Source organism: Staurois parvus, unplaced genomic scaffold (genome assembly GCF_062004578.1).
Source record: "Staurois parvus isolate SC_StPar_1 unplaced genomic scaffold, SC_StPar_1.0 ptg000102l, whole genome shotgun sequence".
In the NCBI taxonomy this organism is placed as follows: domain Eukaryota; kingdom Metazoa; phylum Chordata; class Amphibia; order Anura; family Ranidae; genus Staurois; species Staurois parvus.
Window position 1 is genome coordinate 1,549,405 of NW_028317898.1, and position 21,193 is coordinate 1,570,597.

General features: G+C 40.2%; 1 protein-coding gene across 1 annotated transcript in view; it reads right to left on the reverse strand.

Moving 5' to 3' along the window:
* Positions 1-1,443: 1,443 nt before the first annotated feature.
* The window catches only part of RAB6B (RAB6B, member RAS oncogene family), a 68,825-nt gene continuing 49,075 nt past the window's right edge, over positions 1,444-21,193 (reverse strand). The window contains exons 5-8 of the mRNA XM_089671222.1: positions 14,077-14,188; positions 10,239-10,332; positions 6,334-6,400; positions 1,444-2,227 (exon numbers count right to left, since the gene is read on the reverse strand). Of these exons, the coding sequence (XP_089527348.1) occupies positions 2,163-2,227; positions 6,334-6,400; positions 10,239-10,332; positions 14,077-14,188 (338 nt within the window). The 3' untranslated portion in view covers positions 1,444-2,162. The remainder of the gene's footprint in view (positions 2,228-6,333; positions 6,401-10,238; positions 10,333-14,076; positions 14,189-21,193) is intronic.

Genomic DNA, 21,193 nt, shown 5'->3' on the forward strand with positions numbered 1-21,193 from the left:
AAAAGCTGTTAGGGTGCCAGCTCCTATAGCCTGTTTCCTCTTCAACAGCAGTGTGAAAAAAGGTGAAAGTCGTACTCCATCTTAAATTCTTCATATTTTATTTCATGAAAACCAAAGTGCATGCATACATACTGTGGCTGATTTACTAAAGGCAAGTAGATTGTGCAATTTGCAAGTGCTCCAGAACTTCATAAATGAGAGTAAGCTCTGTGGACTTCCATCCAACCATGTGCAAAGTGAAGCTTCACCTCATTTACGAATCTCTGGAACAACTGCACTTGCAAAGTGCACAGTCTTTGCCTTGCTTTCTCACAGGGATTAGAGTAGGTCATATTTAAACTTTCACTTCACAACAATATATCCACTGCAACATAGTAACCATATAGTTTGATTATATTACACTATATTTGAGTAGTCTCTTCATAATGTGGCTGCAGACAACCCCTTAGACAGAAGCTTAAGGACTTCACATGTCCAACACCAGGCCGCAAGGACATGCTTGCTTCAAAGGCTCTCATCTTGGAGAGTTGTTATAAGAATAGGTGTCCCAATTGAAGGATTTTCCTTTACTACTTGCTGTGATGACAACGCTATCATTTTGGATTTCCCTTCTCTATTTGTCTCAGATGCAATGGTCACCACAACAAATCGATCACCCTGTCATTGACAAACTGCAATAAAATGCTACCATGGGGGATCATTTTTGCATTCCCCCCCCCAGAACTAAAACAATGTTGCCTTTAAATACAGTTAATTCTGACCAGCACAAAATGTTATTACATGTTCTGGATATAGGCAGTTGGTGGATAATTTTCCCTTATTTCAAAGGTAACCGGTGTCATCTGTAAGAGTTAGGAGGCTGCTTTCCCACTGATCTGTATTTTTTTTTTTTTTTTGCTTTTATGTTTAAAAAAAGTGGCCGAAAAACTTATGGCCATTTAATCCTATGGAACTCTTCACACTGATCTGTTGTGGGTCCACTGTGTTTAGTAAAATCTTGCTGCATTTTTGGTGTGCTTGCTTTGAAAATGTAGTAAAAATGCACCTGCATTGTTTTTTATGCAATTTTTGAGTCACCAGTTCTGTGAAAAATGCATTATAAACATTGTAAAATTTTTGCTACAGATCAGTGTGAAAGTAACCTTAAGTGGAGGCTCCATGAGGAGTGGTGGAACATCATGTGATGGAAATGAACCAAATAAATAATACCCCCTCCACATTCCATGTTATTACAATGTTCCCGTGTAATCTTTGGCTGTCAGAACACTCTGCTTCTGCTGTGTGTTTAACTTGGAGATATTAGTAGCAGTGATCAGAAGTTTAACAAGGTTCTTTTCCCCTTTTTAATAATTAGATACTCTAGACCAAATGTAGATTCACATTTAGCAGCTATTCTGCACATCTCAAATGTCTGCCATTTAAACATAATAACAACACAATAAGTTTGTGTCACATAGTTTTTGGCAATTTTAATAAAGTACAATTATACATATATTACAACAAAAACTGGAAATAAAAATAAAATGTTAATAACAGCATTTAGAGTCAGGATTTCCTTTCTCTTCTGAAGTGTGTTGGGGGGCTTGTATGTGTAGGGAGGTATTTGTTATCACAGGGAAGAGAAAGAATATTTCATCTAAAATTGTAAAAATAGAGTTAGAGTAAGCTTGGTGGATGAAGGGATTTACGTGTGCATATTCAAATCAAATCCATTTGGAGTACTCTTGGCTTTCACCAGTTGGCATAGATTAAATCACTCGGTGTACAGGTACTATCTACGTCTAGACACTCGGTAGTAAGGGAGTGATTCTGTACATTTAATTGTTTATAACAAGGTGCATATATAAGGACCTGGGGATGTGAGCACAAGAGGGACAGAAAGAAGACAATATGGAATAAAAGTGCAATGAGTAACAATTATGGAAGGACTCTGGTAGAAGAGAGAGAGTAGAAGACTCAAGACCAACACAAGAGCCAAAAGGCAAAAAAAAGACAAAAAAGCAAACAAGGTTCCAGGGAGGTGGGAGAAGTCAGGAGCAGTGGAGGATCTTGACATTCTCTGGATGTATTTTCCAAATGTTTGTTTTTCCAGGCTAACCAATAGGAAGCATCTTGGGGCTAAGCACATGGCCTCTGGCAGCTCACCTGTCATGCGCTGCGTATTAGCAGGAGCACCCAGCATCAGTTACTTGCGGTTCTTGAGGTTTGTCAAGTTTAATGTCAATCACTATAGCAGAGGATTAGCAGTTAAGGAACTTATATTTACAGAAGACCCTACAGTGAAAATAAAACTGATGATATGAAAAAACTGTATTATCAGTAATGGCTGCTATAATACAAGACAGGACACATTTACAGTTGTGGCCAAAATTATTCAACCCCCAATGCTGTAAAGGGGTTTAGGGACTATAGTGTACATTTGGAATTGTATTCAGAATCAAATCCTACAAGGACGTTGTAACTACCCAAATGCAACTAAAATGACATCAATTGTTTATGTAATACAGTAGTAAATGGTTCTTATGTGGTTTCTTCATTGCCACAATTATTCAACCCCTTAAAGACTACCACTCTGAAGAACAGAGGTTCATACAGGTGCTTTCCATCAGGTATTGAAAACACCTGTGGATGTCACCGAGCAGCAATCAAGCATAATAAGCACCAATTAGGCAGCTTTAAAATGACTGTGATACTCAGCTCCTTCTAGACATTTACTGGTGTGGTTACAAACATGGTGAAGGCAAGAGAATGGTCCAGGAAGACAAGAGAAGAGGTGATTTCTCTTCACAGGAAGGGCAATGGCTATAAGAAGATTGCAAAGATGTTAAACATACCAAGAGACACCTTAGGAAGCATCATTCGCAAATTCAAGGCAAAGGGCACTGTTGAAACGCTACCTGGTCGTGGCAGAAAGAAGATGCTGACTTCGACTGCTGTGCGCTACCTGAAGCGTAGAGTGGAGAGAAGTCCCCGTGTGACTGCTGAGGAACTGAGAAAAGATTTGTCAGATGTGGGTACAGAAGTTTCAGCCCAGACAATAAGACGCACACTGCGTAATGAAGGCCTCCGTGCCAGAACTCCCAGGCGTACCCCCTTGCTGTCTCCAAAGAATAAGAAGAGTCGACTGCAGTATGCCAAAAGCCATGTGGACAAACCACAAAAGTTGTGGGATAGTGTTCTGTGGACTGATGAAACAAAATTAGAACTGTTTGGGCCCATGGATCAACGCTATGTTTGGAGGAGGAAGAACAAGGCCTATGATGAAAAGAACACCTTGCCTACTGTGAAGCATGGTGGAGGGTCAATCATGCTTTGGGGCTGTTTTGCTTCTGCAGGTACAGGGAAGCTTCAGCGTGTGCAAGGTACCATGAATTCTCTTCAGTACCAGGAGATATTGGATGGAAACGTGATGCAGTCCGTCACACACCTGAGGCTTGGGAGACGTTGGACCTTTCAACAGGACAATGATCCCAAGCATACCTCCAAGTCCACTAGAGCATGGTTGCAGAGGAAAGGCTGGAACATTTTGGAGTGGCCATCGCAGTCACCAGACTTAAATCCGATTGAGAACCTCTGGTGGGACTTAAAGAAAGCAGTTGCAGTGCGCAAGCCTAAGAATGTGACTGAACTGGAGGCCTTTGCCCATGAAGAATGGGCGAAGATACCCGTAGATCGCTGCAAGACACTTGTGTCAAGCTATGCTTCACGTTTAAAAGCTGTTATAACTGTAAAAGGATGCTGTACTAAGTACTAAGATTGAATGTCACTTGGGGGTTGAATAAAACTGATAATGCTGTGAGCACAGAAAAGACATTTGTGGTTATTTCATTATAACTGTTATGTTATATTTGTCTGACCTACAAGTGCCTCTTTAATGTAAATGTAAGCAAGATGACTGAATGATCAAAAGCAATGTCAAACTGGCCAAAACACTCAATTTCAGTGGGGGTTGAATAATTTTGGCCACAACTGTAGTTTCGTAAGGCAAAATCTACATGCAGCCCTATGGACAGGTGGGTGTAAATGGACTTACCTCCTGTGTCCGATCCAATCTGCTAAAAAAAAAAAAAATGTAAGGGGATCTGTCCTCTTCAGTTTAGGCGGATTGTAGATATTTGGATGTAAACAGGCAGTAGAGTACCTATATTCCTGACCATGCGTAGGGCACATCGGGCTGTGTCCGTGACTGCTCATCCGGCTGTTTTACTCTGATGAGCAGAATCCACCTTGTGTGAAAGGGACCTAACCATCTACATAATGCAAACATTCTATTAGGTCTGCAAGCCCCTGTAATCACATCAATATACAGTTAGGTCCATATATATTTGGACACAGGCACAATTTTAGATTTTTTCAGGTATTTATCAAAACATTTTCAAGCTATAGTTCTATAATGGATATGGGCTGAAAGTGCACTCTCAGGTTTAATTTGAGGGTATGTACAGTTTTAGGTCCATATATATTTGGACACAGGCACAATATTAGTTTTTTTGTGGTATGGACCAAAACACATTCAAGCTATAGTTATATATGTACATCCAAATTGAAGGAAGGTTTTAGGAATTACAGCTCTTAAGAGTAGCCATCCCCCCTTTTTCAAGGGACCAAAAGTAATTGGACAATTGAATCAAAACTGTTTCATGGCCAGGTGTGGGCTACTCCTTCGTTATTTCTTCATCAATTAAGCAGGTAAAAGGTCTGGAGTTGATTCTAAGTGTGGTATTTGCATTTGGAATCTATTACTGTAAACCTACAGCATGCGTTCAGAGGAGTTGTCCATGCAAGTGAAACAGGCCATTGTAAGGCTTCAAAAACTAAACAAAGCTATCAGAGAGATAGCAGCAACATTAGGAGTGACCAAATCAACAATTTGGTACATTCTGAGGAAAGAACGCACTGGTGAGCTCAGCAACATATAGAAGCATGGACATCCAGGGAAGACAACAGTGGTGGATGATCACGGGATCCTCTGTATGGTAAAGAAAACCCATTCACAACATCCAGACACTCTCCAGGAGGTGGGTGGTTCATTGTCAAAGTCTACAATCAAGAGAAGACTTCATGAGAGTAAATACAGAGGGTTCACCACAAGGTGCAAACCATTCATAAGCCTGAAGAATAGAAAAGCCAGATTAGACTTTGCCAAACAACATCTAAAAAAGCCAGACCAGTTCTGGAAAAGCATTTTTTGGACGGATGAAACTAAGTAATCTGTACCAGAATGACGGGAAGAAAAAAGTGTGGAGAAGGCTTGGAACAGCTCATGATCCAAAGCACACAACGTCAACTGTAAAACATGGTGGAGGCAGGGTGATGGCATGGGCATGCATGGCTTCCAGTGGCACTGGGTCTTTGGTGTTTATATGATGTGATAGAAGACAGGAGCAGCTGGATGAATTCTGCAGTGTTTAGAAATATACTGTCGCCCAGATTCAGCCAAATGCAGCAAAGTTGATTGGACGGCACTTCACAGTACAGATGGATAATGATCCAAAACACTGCAAAAGCAACCCAGGAGCTTTTGAAGGAAATGAAGTGGAATATTCTGGAATGGCCGAGTCAATCACCTGATCTCAACCCAACTGAGCATGCATTTCACTTGCCGAAGGTAAAACTAAAGACAGAAAGACCCACAAACAATGAACAACTGAATACAGAGCCTGGCAAAGCATCAGAAAGGAGAAAACCCAGTCTTTGGTAATGTCCATGGGTTTCAGATTTCAGGCAGTCATTGCCAGTAAAGGATTCTCAACAAAATATTAAAAATGAACATTTATTATTATATTCAATTGTCCAATTACTTTTGGTCCCTTGAAAAAGGGGAGATGGCTACTCTTAAGAGCTGTAATTCCTAAACCCTTCCTCCAATTTGGATGTACATACCCTCAAATTAAACCTGAGAGTGTGCACTTTCAGACCATATCCATTATATAACTATAGCTTGAATATGTTTTGGTAAATACCTGAAAAAATCTAAAATTATGCCTTTGTCCAAATATACTGTATATGGACCTAACTGTACGTCCCATACCATGTTGATATTGTATAAATACAGTATTAGCTATATATAAGTACACAGGTCAGTCAGCTGTGCTCTACTTCATAAAGTTATTAGAACACAGATGTTATGAATTTTTTTTTGGCAAGTTTATGGACTCTACTCAGTAAAAACCCTCCTTTTGTGTCTATGCTGTACCTCTATTTGTAGAGGTGACCAAAGCAAAACAATGTGCAATTATTATGTATATCCTGAAAAATATAGGAGCAATTCAATACAGAGGTTATAAAAAGCACCAGGTTCTGAGGTTACAAAGCCTCTATGATAAAGGATACTGCCATCCTTGCTCTTCTCCTCTGTACACTCCATCCCAGGCAGTGCAGAAGCCACTCGGCGAAATAGCTGTAAAGGAAACAATTGCAAGTCAACATGGCTATCAATGTTGGGATCATGGTCTTGCTATTCCTTGTGGTTTCCTCTTTTTAGATGCTCTGCAAATGATATGCCAACCAATAAAAATCGTAAAATTCTTTCTGTTTTCTCTTAGTGGGCCTGATGTATAAAATGTGTCTGTATTTCCAATAGCAACCAACCACATTCAAGCTACTATGTTCTAACTCAGTTTAAGAAATTTTGCCTCAGTCCTCTGGCAGTGCATTTCCAAATGTAGGAAACCAAAATGGTTGAACTATAAGTGGGCATTACATAACTAAAAAATGGAAAAATTGGGATATGAGGTAATGACTCTGATGCTAGGCAATACTAAGACCACAAGGGAAAGACTTGCCAAGGACTCAGTTGACTGGGTTTAGCAAGAGCAAGAAGAGATATTCAAGAAAATATATTCATAAAATTTAAAGCATATTTCCACTTTCTTAGGGAAAAAAATATCACAAATAAAAAAATAGTATAACATTTACAATTATGACACAAGTTATTGTTTAATTTATTGATATTACAAATTATTTTTCCTTTTCAATCTGCAGTTCTGTCATTTTCTGTAAAATTCAAAGTAATATGGCAACCTGAAGGCCTTCTGTTACACAGTTGGTGCACAGAATTTCCTGCTTGTGTGATGAGATAAGTCATTTTAGACAAGAGTAGAATTGGCACATGAAGAGGACAGAGCTCCAGTAAAATCCAATGGGTCTATTGAGAGTCCTAAGATTAAGATATATATATATATATATATATATATATATATATATATATATATATATATCTCTATAAGTCCAAAAACACTTTTGGCTGCTGAATACCAGAGTTAGAAGCCAGCTCTGGATTGGTAAACATAAAAGGGAAAGGAGAGCACCATCTGAATGTAGTAAAAGGACATACCGTTTAATAGAAAAATATATGTTAAACGGTGTGTGCTTATACTACACTCAGGTGGTGCTCTCCTTTCCCTTTTAAGTCACATTTTAGGCATCCTTTGCAACAAAAATGTCAGTTTGGGTGAGGTACTCCCAAAGGGTTTATTGCTCCTAAAGAAATACAGACCCTGCCACTCTCATTAGAACACTGCAGGTGCATCTGCTGATCGCTCCCATTCAGAATCAGTCTGGCACAAAGTAAGATCTAACAAAGAGCAGAAACAGATAGGAATCTGCAACAAAGTTTGTTAAAGTCTTTGCAATGTACATAGATCACCCAGAGGTGATTGCTTTTTTTCAACAAAAGTGGAGTTACTCTGTTAAGCTAAAGATTAGGCAGTTAAATACACAGATGAAATATATTTAGAAAATAAGCATGGCTGAAGCTTTTTTGGTCATGCTTCTCTTGTGAGTCACAGGAGTGCTTGTACGTTTGCTCCCCTGTGACCCAGAGGCAGCTTATGGCAGGCTATTGCTTGCTATCAGCTGACGTCACAGAGCCTTTTTTCATGTCTCTGAAAGGATCCCGACTATATTGTCAGGATCCACCCAGCTGCCTGATTGACAGCTGGATCCAGCTCTAGGCTGAGAGTCGAACCCAGCTGCACCCGCCATCAGTAATGCTTGGCGTTCCAGGGGCAAGGCAGAGCAGAAAAAGGTGACTGACAGTCATAGCTGTCTGCTCTGAGCAGACTGAGAGCAGAGCTGATGTGGAACAGCCTGTGAGGAAGCTGTTTTACCTGCCAGAGGATTTGTATTTCTCCCTGTCCATTTTGGGGGTTTACAAAGCTCTGACATACAAGAGAGCCCTGTTTGGTAGGACAAGGGACCTGATTTTTCTCTGCTGTAGTTCAGTAACACTTGTACCTCCTATCCCCATCCCCACTCTGTGTCTAGATAGTAAAAGGAGAAGCATGAACTGATGATCTTGTCACTCTGCTCTCTTATACTGCTTGCCCTGCATCACAACTTATTGGCACCTTGTGTTGCTTTTTCTTCCTGAGTCAGAGCTTCCTTTTACAGGGACTTCAAGAAACTGATATCAGGGCCAGGGCATATTAAAGTACTGCTCGCATTTTAAAAAGCCATGTAAAGCTACAGTATATAAAGAGCTATACAGAGCTACATTTGTGTCTTTTATATCGGCCTGGAGTTCAGGTTTAAAGTGAATTTAAAGCTGAACTCCAGGAATTCAGCTTCTTTGTAAAATGTGGTGGATTAGTAGGGGTGCGTTCAGTGGGCTGCATGCCACCTTCTGGAACTCGCTCTTTAATTTACAGTTTACATCTTTTCCTGAGTTCTGGTAGCTATTGTAATGTTCTGATGCTGGACCTTCTGGTCTCAGCTCCGTCAGCTGCAGAGTCGCATGCAGCTTCTATGCCTGACCTCTCATCTTCCTGCTCAATCACAGAGTGCTTTGTATTAAGGTCTCCATGTACATGGAGATTTGGAAAACTCTTCTGAACAATGGAAACTGCTGAAAAACATAGGTTAAAAAAAGTCTGTTTAGCCACATTTGCACACCGTGTTTATGTGCGTTTATGTGCGCTTAGAAGTGTTTTTAAAATATAACCTCAGGAGACCTTCCCAAATGCTCAGAATGCACTGAAAACGAGTAAATAATTAACTATTTCAGAAATTTTGAGAGAAATAGAGCAGAAGCAGAGAGAGCAGTATGTGTTGAGATTACCTGTCTTTTCTGGTTGTATTCACTATGGATCCCATCTTGAGCATAGTGCGGCACGTTCTACCATTTTTTACTTCACGCAAAACCTGGAACTGAGTGCGCTGGTGTACCGGGTCCATTTGAATACATGGAAAACGCTTTGCATGCATTTCTGATGATGAAAAAAGGCTCTGGACAGCATCTGGACATGGAACAGTTAAAAAACGCTTCTAAACGCAAACGCTTATAAATGCGGTTAACTGCATTTACAAGCATTTACACGCGTTTGGCATTTGAAATGCCGGTAAAATCTACTCCTAAACGCAAGTTTTGTGCGTTCAAAAAAATGACTGTAAACTCAACTGCCTGTAAACGACATAGTGTACATAAATACATAGGAGAACATTGGGGAGAGTTCAGGGGCTGCTGAAAAAAACGCTGAACAGCTCCTGAACGTCAGTTTAGGAGCTGCAGTGTACATGAGCCCTTAGTGAACTCATACAAAAGCTTCTATGAATGAATGTCGGAGGGGAGGGGCTGGGCATAGAAGCTGTGTGTAAGAAGAGCTCCTCTCTTGTCAGAGCCCTGGGAGTTTTTTGATAGCTGCACTCCTGGAGCTCCATAAATATGTCAGATGTAAATGAAAGAGGTGACATGCGCCTCACTGGACTTAACTCATTGTATGCCAGCACATTTTACAAAATGTCTGAATTCCTGGAGTTCAGCTTCAACCCTATTGAACCAAAAAATCTAAACTTGTTACTATTTTTGCAATAATATTTAGAGTTTTAAATTGTTTTATCTCACCAACACTGACAAGCGACATTACTTGCGGTGTTCCCCAAACCTGTTACCCAGTCCCACCAGCAGTTCATGCTTTGTAACTATCTACATGGGTAGCTTCACAGCTTTCCTGAAACAGTAATTACTCGTTGTGCATATGGGAGGTTACATGCAAAAAATGCACTGTTGATGGAACCTGATGACACGATCAAGAAAAATTGACCTTTTTTAAAATTTGGTGAAGATGTGCAATAGTCTATAGCAACCAACCAGACTTCAGACTGCTGAAATGAGCTCAGTTAAGCGTTACAACTGGTTGCTACACTTCTTACATAGGCATTCATGCTACATTGATTTACTAAATAAGATTGTAAGTTCTGAAGGTTAGGTGAAGGTTTTGACAAACACATCTTCTTACCTGTTTAACATTGTATCCTGTTTTGGCACTAGTTTCAATAAACATGACATTGAGCTCCTTTGCCCGTTGCTCCCCTTCTTCTATGGTGATCTGCCTATAAGGCAAAAATCATTTCAGTTACAAATGTTTAACAACCGCAATCTAAAGGAAATAATCCATGGCTTCTCTCTTTGCCATAATTATGTTACCTGAATTAATGGGTACTGTTAAATCCATAAATACAACAAATGAACACTTTTGCCTTTATACCTACCATTAGAAGACAAGATAATATGTCATCCAGAATCCATCTACTCAGTGTGCTAACAGCAAGATTTACAAAACTTGCATTGCATTATAGGAGCTCTTTTTCTCTGATTTACCCCCTGGTCACATTGGGTGCGACTTGGCAAGCGATTTGCATGCCATGCGACTTGCAAATCATATGCCAAGTTGCACCCTATTGTCTGGTATTAGAGCGGTCATATCGGTGCGGTTCCGACGTCAAAGCCGCATCAATTTCTAAAGTAGTGCATGCACTACTTTTGTTGCGATTTGTTTAGACATCTGTGTCAGATGTCTTGAAAATCGCAAATGAAATCGGCATGTCCCCCGATTTTGAAATTGTAGGACTTCACTGTAAGTCACATGATTTCAAAACCGGCTTTGATGTGACTGGGGGCTTAGCCCTGGTTCACACCCCGGTGCGACTTCAGGCGCGACATGGAATTTGCAAATGGCACCTGAAGGCGTATCTAATGTATTTCTATGGCACTGTCCTAATCAGTGTGATTTGAAGTAATGCGATTTCAAAAATAGTTCCTGCATTACTTTTTTACGATTTCATTGCAACTTACATTGACTTCTGTTAAATGAAGTTGCAAGCCACAGTGAAATAGGAGATACAAATTGCACCGATCTGCAGCTTTGAAATCTCACTACTTCAAGTGAAGTAGCACGATTTCAAAGTTGCATTCAGTGTGACTGGGCTTTCACTCAAATATTTCACTTCAACACATGGATCCCACATCATGGTGTTACCATAGAAGGGGGTCCTTCACAGGAAGGGTTGTCTTTTTGTACTGTTATTGTATAAAGGGAATATATTATACACACCTATTGGTGTTTCCCTTTGAAGGAACCCTGTCTTAAAAAAAAAAAAAAAATATATATATATATATATAAATAATATATATAAGCTGTCAATGCGTATCTTCTTTAAAAATGCCAGTTTCTTAGTGACTTCATATTTTTTAAATCATTGACCTGCAGCAAGCATGAAGAAGCCAGAGTGTAATCAAAACATTTGATCTGCATACATATTTTTGGATTCTGGGTCAGAAAATAAAATGTCGCACCTTCTGTGTGCCACTATGTGATCTCTCCCTGTTTAAACTACAGGGTGCTCCCATATTTTCAACTATAACTTTAAATTCCTTTAACATGAAGTATGATCACAAAAAACTTTCTGCAATCTTGCATGGAAATGGTCCAATGTGTTTCAAAATATATTCTTCCCCAAGGGCTAGAGGTGAGTTAAAGTGTAAGTCATCTAGTACCTATCAGCCAAAAAGGTAGTTAAAAACACATTCCCAGTGGTGCAGCCATTACCTCCACCACAACAATCAGGCGAAAGCCAGACTCCCCACGGGAGCCCCAGATGAGCAGGTAGTGGATGGATCACTGTGCATGTAAAGGTGTCACAGCTTGTCTCATGGAAGAATGTAAGGAAACTACTAACAGTTCATATGACCAAAGACAGTTCAACCAATAATGTAGCAGAAATGTTTTAATGTGAACAACAAAACTAACATGGTTTTTAACGAATATGGTGTATTTTAGTTGGCATGATAAAAATCCCATTCTAATTGTATCCATTGTATGTCTCAAGGGCTGTGATATCGCACATATATGTCTCTTTATATATCATTTAGGGTAGTTTTCTCCCCTATTTGTCTGACAGCAAGCACAGAGAAAAGTTATTTCCTTGTGCCATCAAACACCTTCACTGTCTATGACTTCTATTGATATAGGTACTGTGTACTGTTCTTAAAAAGGAAAAAACCTTTAAAGTGTAACTGAACCCAAAAAAGTGAAAATTTGATATCTAATGAGGAATATCTAGAGATATTGTGTCTCAGCAACAAGACATGCTAAATTCAGTGATGGTGATGAAGAGATTAGCTGCAATACTACTGCCTTGTCCTTTAACTTCTCTTTTCCAAGCACAGTTTACAGGATTCAGATCCTTTTTTAGGTGTTATATTATATTTTTTCAGAAGTCTTTATTGAACTTACTAACTTGTCTATTTGGTTTTCTTAAAGTCGGTCATAGATGGTTCAAATCTCAGTCGGTTCAGCAGGGACCGGCTGAGATTCAAACCATGTATGGGCAGGCTGATTGTATTCAAGCTTTTATAGCCACTAGCAAAATTCATTGTGTTCTTCCAGTGGGGATGGCTCCCTCCACCCCCCTCCCACCAGGAGAATACAATGGCTCCGCTAGGGATAACTGAGCGATTTTCTTTCCTGCAACCTGTGGTTACAGGAAAGAAAATCGCTCTGTCTATGGCCGGCTTTAGTTTAATTAAGCTATGCATTAGCATAAAATAAGACAAACACTAAGTCAAAGGCAGGTCATACATTATGCAATTTATTTCCTCAAATTATGGGTCGAAGGAAAGAAAATTGCTCGATTTCCCCATCAACACTAACTGTGTATATATATTCAACCAAGGGCCGAAGGTAGGAAAATTGCTTGTTTCCCCCCATCAACACTGACTGAATCCCTACTGCAGCGCCATTGTGTTTTGGATGAGGGGAGCGCGGGGAGCCTTCCCCACTGGCAGATTACAATGATCACTGCTGGCTGTCGACTTCACTACAACCAGCCTTCCCATAAATGAATCAAAATCCAGCCAGATCCTGCTGAACTAGCTGAATTTCAATCTGTTTATGGCTGGCTTAAGATTGCCTATGACTCCCCTAAATTGACCATAATACATACATAATGCGACTTATTAAGATAGTAGTTTAATAGTCAGTCCTGAACAAACAGCTATATAGATAATTCCCTTGATCTACAAGCCAGTTATAAAGATTGTGTAGGGGGCATGCAGATGACACTCTGCAGTAGAGACACAGCAGATGCATCCTTTGGCTTGCATACTTTCCAGGAAAATAAAACCTTCCCATCAGCACCTTCAGAGAAGCCAGCATTAGTCTTTCATAGTAGAGACATCAAATATCAATATCTATTGATTTATTACATTTGATTTCTGAACCCATGAGATATTCTAATGTTTGTTGTGTTGGGTCAATAGACAAAGCTGTCATTATTCTGGCCCTAGACAGCAGTTTTCAGATACAATGAAAGGATATGGAGAAGTGATGAGGTCGCAAAACCGCAAAAGCTTTGAATTTATGGAGGCCAGGTTCCCAGGGTGACAACATCTATAGGTTGAAAATTACCTTATGTCCTAGTGCGTTTCTTACTGAAGGAAAAATAGGAAATGATATACTGCATATTGAATTGGGAAGTCACAGGGATGTTTGGCTAAAGAAGACAGCATAACAAAAGAGACCTTGAAAGGAATATAACTGAAAACTGAAGGGCAGATTGTTTCTTTTTGTTAGCTTTCAGTTTTGACTGGAGTGTACTAAACCCCTCTTGACTATAAGAGAACATTGATTAAGGGTTATAGATTTCCTTTGGAAAAATAAATATCTAAAGTAACGGTGGAAATTCCATCAATGAGTGGAGACTACATGGTGAAATTACTGCTACTTCTGCCCATAATCCTTTGATAATATAAAAAGATATATAAGAGAAAATAGTAAACAAGCAATTTGTACTTACCGTTTATCTGCCAGATCTGTTTTATTTCCAACAAGCATTATTATGACATCACTTCCTCTTTCTGTTCTCACATCGTCAATCCATTTGGATGTTTGATGGAAGGAGTTCAGATCTGTAAAATGAAATGATTAAAGCTGAAGTTTGATCTGCTTATATTTTGCCTTCCCAGGTTCCTCCTTTCCTCCCTCATCAAAATGAAATCATTACCTCAATCTTTCCGTTTTTCATTACATACCTTATTTTCGACCTAGTGACATCATCACTGAATCTTTGTGCTTTTCTATGCAGTGCAGGCAGATCATAGTTGGAGCCTCCTGAAAACATCACATCACCCTGAGATGATCTAGTGAATGAAACGCGTTGGGTAGGGCTATTCACTGTGACATATGTTGGGAACACAGACAGAAAAAAAACCTGTTCTCTTTCCTGCTCTATCCAAAACTAGAAAAAAAAGTTTTGACTGGAAGTCATCTTTAAGATCGAGATTAAGGTTGTTAAATATTATTTTTCAGATTAGGGCTAAATAAAATGTTAAAGGTTCATTTTAACGGTTATGTTAGAGAATAAGGTTAAAGTGAAAGTGTTGAAGGGAATATACAGTATATGTATTGAGGAGAGGCATTCCATTCAAGTCTTTGAGTCTATATTAGGTCAAATGTTAGGACTAAGAGGTAGGTGTTAGGGGACGGTTAAGAGTTAATTTTTAATCTAAAGTACATGTCCACATTTACATGAAATATTGAACATTCCCCCTGCATTGCCCCTCAATACATAGATCTGGGTCACCCCTCAAACAAGTGCACACTTACATTCTTCTTTAATGTGAGAGGTTAGTAGTCCAGCCAGTTGCAGGGCTGCCTGTGCCTGCGCACTAAGTTTGCACAGACTTAAATGGGATGCTTCCCCTCAATATGGGTATGTCCCTATGGGACATTAGTGCCCAGGCAGGCACCACCACACTAGATGTTTACTAGCCAGGCTGCAGACATTGCTTGAGATTGCAGCTGCGGGAGGAAGTAGGCACCTACTAGAGGTGGGACCCAGATACATTGAGGGGGATAGGGTTGAGGGCAAGGCAACTTTTTATTAAAATGTGTACTTTAAAGATTAGGTTAAGTTTTAAGGTTCAGGTATGGGGAAAGCAAGAGGTAACCTATAAGTCATTATCATGGTGTCAAAAACTAGCACTCATGTATGGTTTCTAAGAGTATACAATTTAGGATTTTGTGGGTATCTGGTTGTTCTCATGTCCTTCAATGTTCCAAGAAAATATAGTAAGTTAGCTGACATCTTTCCTAACTGCTTTGAGTGTGGCAGGGACAGTAATCTTTGAGTTCCTTCTTGGAAAATGAACTAATAGGAATGGGTCTGTGCTGTGTAGTGTATCAGTGCTACATAAATTTGCACATATAGTCTAGTTTAAATATATATGGATGGATAGTAGATGTCTTTTAGAGAAGAAACAGAAATGTATATATTTTATCCTATGATGTACAATTCCTGTTAGTGGGTCAGTGAAGAAGACCATGTGCTACCATGCAAGACATTACCCATAAACAGGGCTTTTTTGCAGCAGGAATGTGGGGGAACACAGTTCTGGCACCTCCAGCACTGAATGTATGTAATGGCAAGGGGTGCTGGAGAGTCTATTGATGCTGGCTGCTAGATCCCTATTGTTGCTAGGGGGTCTTATGTTTCTGGTGAATCATTTTTTGCTGGGAGGCATCTACTGTTGGGGGAGGGGGTCTGTTATTGCTCGCTGCTGGAGGGTCTATTCATGTTGGCTGCTGGGAGATCTGTTGATGCTGCCAAGGGTCTATTGTTACTGGTATACATCTATTGATGCTGGGGGGTGTAACAGCGTATACCCAGAGATGGACGCGGTTCAACCATTTTGGCTTCAACCTCCATCTTGGCAAAGGGATTAACCATCCTGACAAATATATTTCTCTCTCATTCTTCCCCCCTCCCTCCTTAGAGAGGCCCAGCGACATTTGGCCAGTATGTGTGTGAGTTGGGAATGTGACAGGAGGGTCATAGGAGCTATAAAGCCCCCCAAGGGATCTGGGGCCTCCCTGTCCAAACAACCTGCATATTGTAACACCTCGGAAGAGATAAGGCAAGCTTTCCCAGGAGTTGAAAGAGATTCCCACCTAATAAACCTAACTCAGCGTAGGTGACAGATTCAGATCACCTTTGTTAAAATCCATTGCTCCCCTATGTCTCATATCTTGGAATATGAGAGACTTACATAAAAAGCGGACCTATCATCTGATTGGCCACGAGAAGGCGAACAGTTTGATAGGTCGCTTGCATTGTCTCGGATACATAGGAAAACAGAAAAGTAGATCTTGTGAACCGTACAGTGTATAATTTCATAATTCATATCTAATCAATCCTCAGACGTGTCTGCATAATAATCTACCCGTGGGTGGAATGTCACTTGTGCAGCTGGAAAGTTATGGGCCAAAATATGAGTTACGGGAGATTTTGGCTCTAGTTGAGGTATCCACCCCAAACCTCCACGCCCTAAGCGGGGTATTGGTCCTTGACTTCAGAGACACCCCCTGCTGGGGACTACAAAATAGGCTGTCAGGCCTAAGAGTCTAAGTTGAAGACGTCTCCCATTTTAACATCAATACCACTTGGGGAGACCCATGCCCTTTTGCTCTGAAACTTGGATCTGCTAACCCAGGACTTTGGCAAGTACCTTAACCCTTTCACCTCTCTCTGATATCTCTTTGCTGTGCTGTTGGTTTCTGTATGTATGTATATATATATATATATATATATATATATATATATATATATCTTAGTTACATCTTTTCTGTAAATATTTTTGTTGCACCCGTTTGACCTTTTAGTAATAAATCTTTCCTTCTAAGAGTGTTGAACTGTTTCTATAGCGCTTTATTGCAATTTACGAATTCCTGCCTCTAAAGTGATGCTACTGTGTTTGTTTAACTCTCTGTATAATCGGCCTGCGGTGACCGTATTATGCAGACGATTATCTCAACCATTATAGTGTTTTAGCTGATGTTGCCGAGTTTCCTCTTTCTCTGTACAAAAAGGAGGTGGTGGCAGTGTGAAGGGTTAATTGCGTAATTAACCTGACCCAGTAACAATCACTCAGGCTGCCGGTACATCGATTGTGGTCCAATCAGCTAGAAAATCGTTGTGCAGGGTGCAGCTGGGTGTGGCATTGTTACGCACGTGACATTGCGATTTTAGATCGGCTAGTCCTTCGGTCACGAGTTTGGTGAGAAGGTCTGGGGTCTGACGCCGCAATCGTGACAGGGGGGTCTATTGTTCTGGCTGCAAAGGATCTATTTTACTGCTTTTCTTGTTATCATTAACAAATTCTATACAAATTATTTAGCACCATAAAATTAGATTTGATTCTGTATTCTCTAGTAGGGGGCGGAGACAAGGGGTGACTCAGAAGGGGGAGTTCCTGAACCTGTTCCCTGAGAAATAAAGCCCTGCACATAAGGATCTAATGCACATCCCTAGTTGCAGTCCACAACATTTTCGACCATTTGTAAGTTATGAGCTGCCATATGATATGTCCAGATAATGGAAAGCAAATATCAGCTTTACTTCCAATGATCACATCACTAAATCACTTAAGCTTTAACAGAGTTAAGGATAGACACCACACATCAGAATTTCTGTTACCACATGCAGATGTTTTCTAATTGACACCATGAAATCAGTGAAAGGGATTGGAAACAGAGGTTACTGCCATAAAATCAGGGAAAGGGATATGAACAGTGAATGCTATGAAATCAGTGAAAGGGATGGGAACAGAGCTACTGCCATGAAATAAGTGAAAAGGATATGAACAGTGAATGTTATGAAATCAGTGAAAAGGATGGGAACATCAGTGAATGTCATGAACTCAGTAAAAGGAATAGGAACAGTAGTGAATTGCATGACATCAGTAAAAAGGATAGAAACAGTAGTGAATGCCATGATATCACTGAAAGACATGGGAACAGTAATGAATGTCAGAAATCAGTGAAAGGAATGGGAAGAGTGGTGAATACCATTAAAATCAGTGAAAAGAATGGGAACAGCAATGAATGCTATGAACTCTGTAAAAGGAATAGGAACAGTAATGAATTACATGAAATCAGTGAAAAGAATGGAAACAGTGGTGAATGCCATGGTATCAGTGAAAGACAAGGGAACAGTAATGAATGTCATGATATCAGTGAAAGACATGGGAACAGTAATGAATGTCATGATATCAGTGAAAGACATGGGAACAGTAATTAATGTCATGATATCAGTGAAAGACATGGGAACAGTAATGAATGCCATGATATCAGTGAAAGACATGGGAACAGTAATGAATACCATGATATCAGTGAAAGACATGGGAACAGTAATGAATGCCATGATATCAGTGAAAGACATGGGAACAGTAATGAATACCATGATATCAGTGAAAGACATGGGAACAGTAATGAATACCATGATATCAGTGAAAGACATGGGAACAGTAATGAATTCCATGATATCAGTGAAAGACATGGGAACAGTAATGAATGCCATGATATCAGTGAAAGACATGGGAACAGTAATGAATGCCATGATATCAGTGAAAGACATGGGAACAGTAACGAATGCCATATCAGTGAAAGACATGGTAACAGTATTGAATGTCATGATATCAGTGAAAGACATGGGAACAATAATGAATGTCATGATATCAGTGAATGACATGGGAAGAGTGGTGAATGCCATGAAATCAGTGAAAGGGAGGGCAAATTGACCGATATTTGCTGGATGTATTTAAATTATTGAAATGGCATTCAAATACTGCAGAGAATTCTGTATAAAAGTCTAGATAAATAAGCAGATGTGTCAGCAAATGCATAGTAAAAGTAGGATGAATCTGAAATTGAACCCTCTATACACAGTGTATACTATGTTTTCTCCCATTCACACATTCTCAGATCTGTGAATACAACTCTTAGCAATGTGATAAGGAACACACATCTTGCTAACAAGATGTTAAAGACCTGTTAATTGCTACTGTTAATTATGTAATGGGCTAATAGTGTTTTTACTGATTAGCAAAATGAGTTTGCCCTGCAGGGGGTCTCCTGCCCATAGTAATGCACACTGCAGTATCTTTGAGCTCCAGTAGGTGGCCCCACATTCATTGTGTGCTGACAGCAGATTACAATGGATTCTTCCCTAATTATAACCAGTATAAAAGCCTCAGCTGCCTGCTCTGAATTTCCATTCAGACTTATTCTAGTCACAGGCTAAAAGCTGATTGTCACACTAAATTAATTTATGTCCCTCCGCTTTATTTAAAGTACACCGTGTACAAAATTCTACTTTCTTTTTTTTCACACTTTGGAAATATGTTTATAATTAGCAGCGTGCACCATGGTGCAAGACAAGGGAGCCAGCCTAGCCAACTACTGTACATTTAAAGAAAACCAGTATGGATAGAAATTTAAAGGGCTGATCATTCTCTGAAAGTGCACGTTGCCTGGCTGCCTGGATTCAGTACTTAATAAATCACAGACATGGAACCAGCATGCAAATCTGAACAGTCAGAGTGAAGTGAGAATAGACAATCAGTGACTAAACATACTGATGTTATTGAATCGGCAAGACATTCAGGAATCTAGTATTATTCAGAAGACTGAGCAAATAGGTAATAACCTTAAAACGCATAGCCTAGCCCTTGGAAACATCCTGCACTGTAGAGCAGTGGTTGTCAAGCTCTTTGAGATCATGGTCTGGTATATTCTTCTAAAACCTTTCATGGGCCAGTAAAAAATAAAGTTTATAATCACTCAATAAAAGTACAGGAATATAAAACTTGTACTGAAATACTGCAAAGCTCTGCATGGATCTGGGCATCCCTGTGAGGGGAGGGAACTAATGGAGGTTGTGAGGTGGATTAGAAGACTCAGCAGCATACTTCGTGACCCTGAAGGGGATGAGGTTTCTGGAGGAAGCTGGGGTGGAAGGAGGGGAGGCACTGTGGGACATTGTTGGAGGGTAGAGGCACTATGGTGGGCTGGAGGCTCTGCAGCAGGCTGGATATTACTATGGGGGCCTGGGCACACTGTGGGCCACTATGGGAGATTGGCAAGCACTTTGGGAGGTTAAGAGATCTGCTGTTGGCTGAAGGCCCAGTAGAAGAGTGGCTGCAGCCTGGTAGTAACCATTGCCTTGTGGTTGAGAACCACTGCCTTATAGATGCCCTCTACAGATTGACTGCAGCTCGCTGGAGATCTCTGAATGGGATCCATTTAAGGATTCACTCAGGCAGCTGCAAGAATTGTGTTAGGGTCCCAGCCAGTGGTGACAGCAAGGTAATGTCATTGCATACCAGCACATTATGTAAAACATACCTTAAAACAAAGCCCTCCAGCGGCACATTGTCATGGCAACGGAGGCTTCCTTCTTCACCCGGTCTTTCTTCTGGGTTCGCAAGCTCTCTCCACCTGACAGGCTGAGCTGCAATGACGTGGGAGTCCCAGGCCATGGCAGAGTACTCTGAAGGAACGGCATGGGTATGCCGTTCCTTCAGTGCGCATGTGCTGGCTCTAAGAAAGAGAGAATATCTCCTAACTGTGTACGTTTAGGAAATATTCATTTTGCCTACAGGTAAGCTTTATTATTAGCTTACCTGTAGGTAAAAAGTTAAAAAAATAAGTGTACTACCACTTTAAAAGCTTACTTTAAGAAAGGAAATCCCATCATGTAGCAAAGAAGGCTGAGGTGACCACTAATAAATAAATAAATCTCTAATGTAGCTCAGTTTGCTAACAGTATCAAGGCTCACACTAATTGGAAGTATGAGACTGCTGCAATGAGTAATGCCATACAGAATCAAGAACCCACAGACTAGCAATAACTGAAGCAGCGTGGGCAGTACGAAACATGCTGGTTGCTGTACTGTAGAGTATTATCTTGTTTTTACATGCAGATGTTTTATAGGCTGGACATATATGAAAAAAGAAACATGGTCTGCTGAATTCATTCCCTGAGTACACTCATCTAGCTCCACCAGTTTGCCACTAAACTGCTAACGTTCTTTTCAACCACTCTCTCCAATATACTTGTAGCACCCTCCTAGATG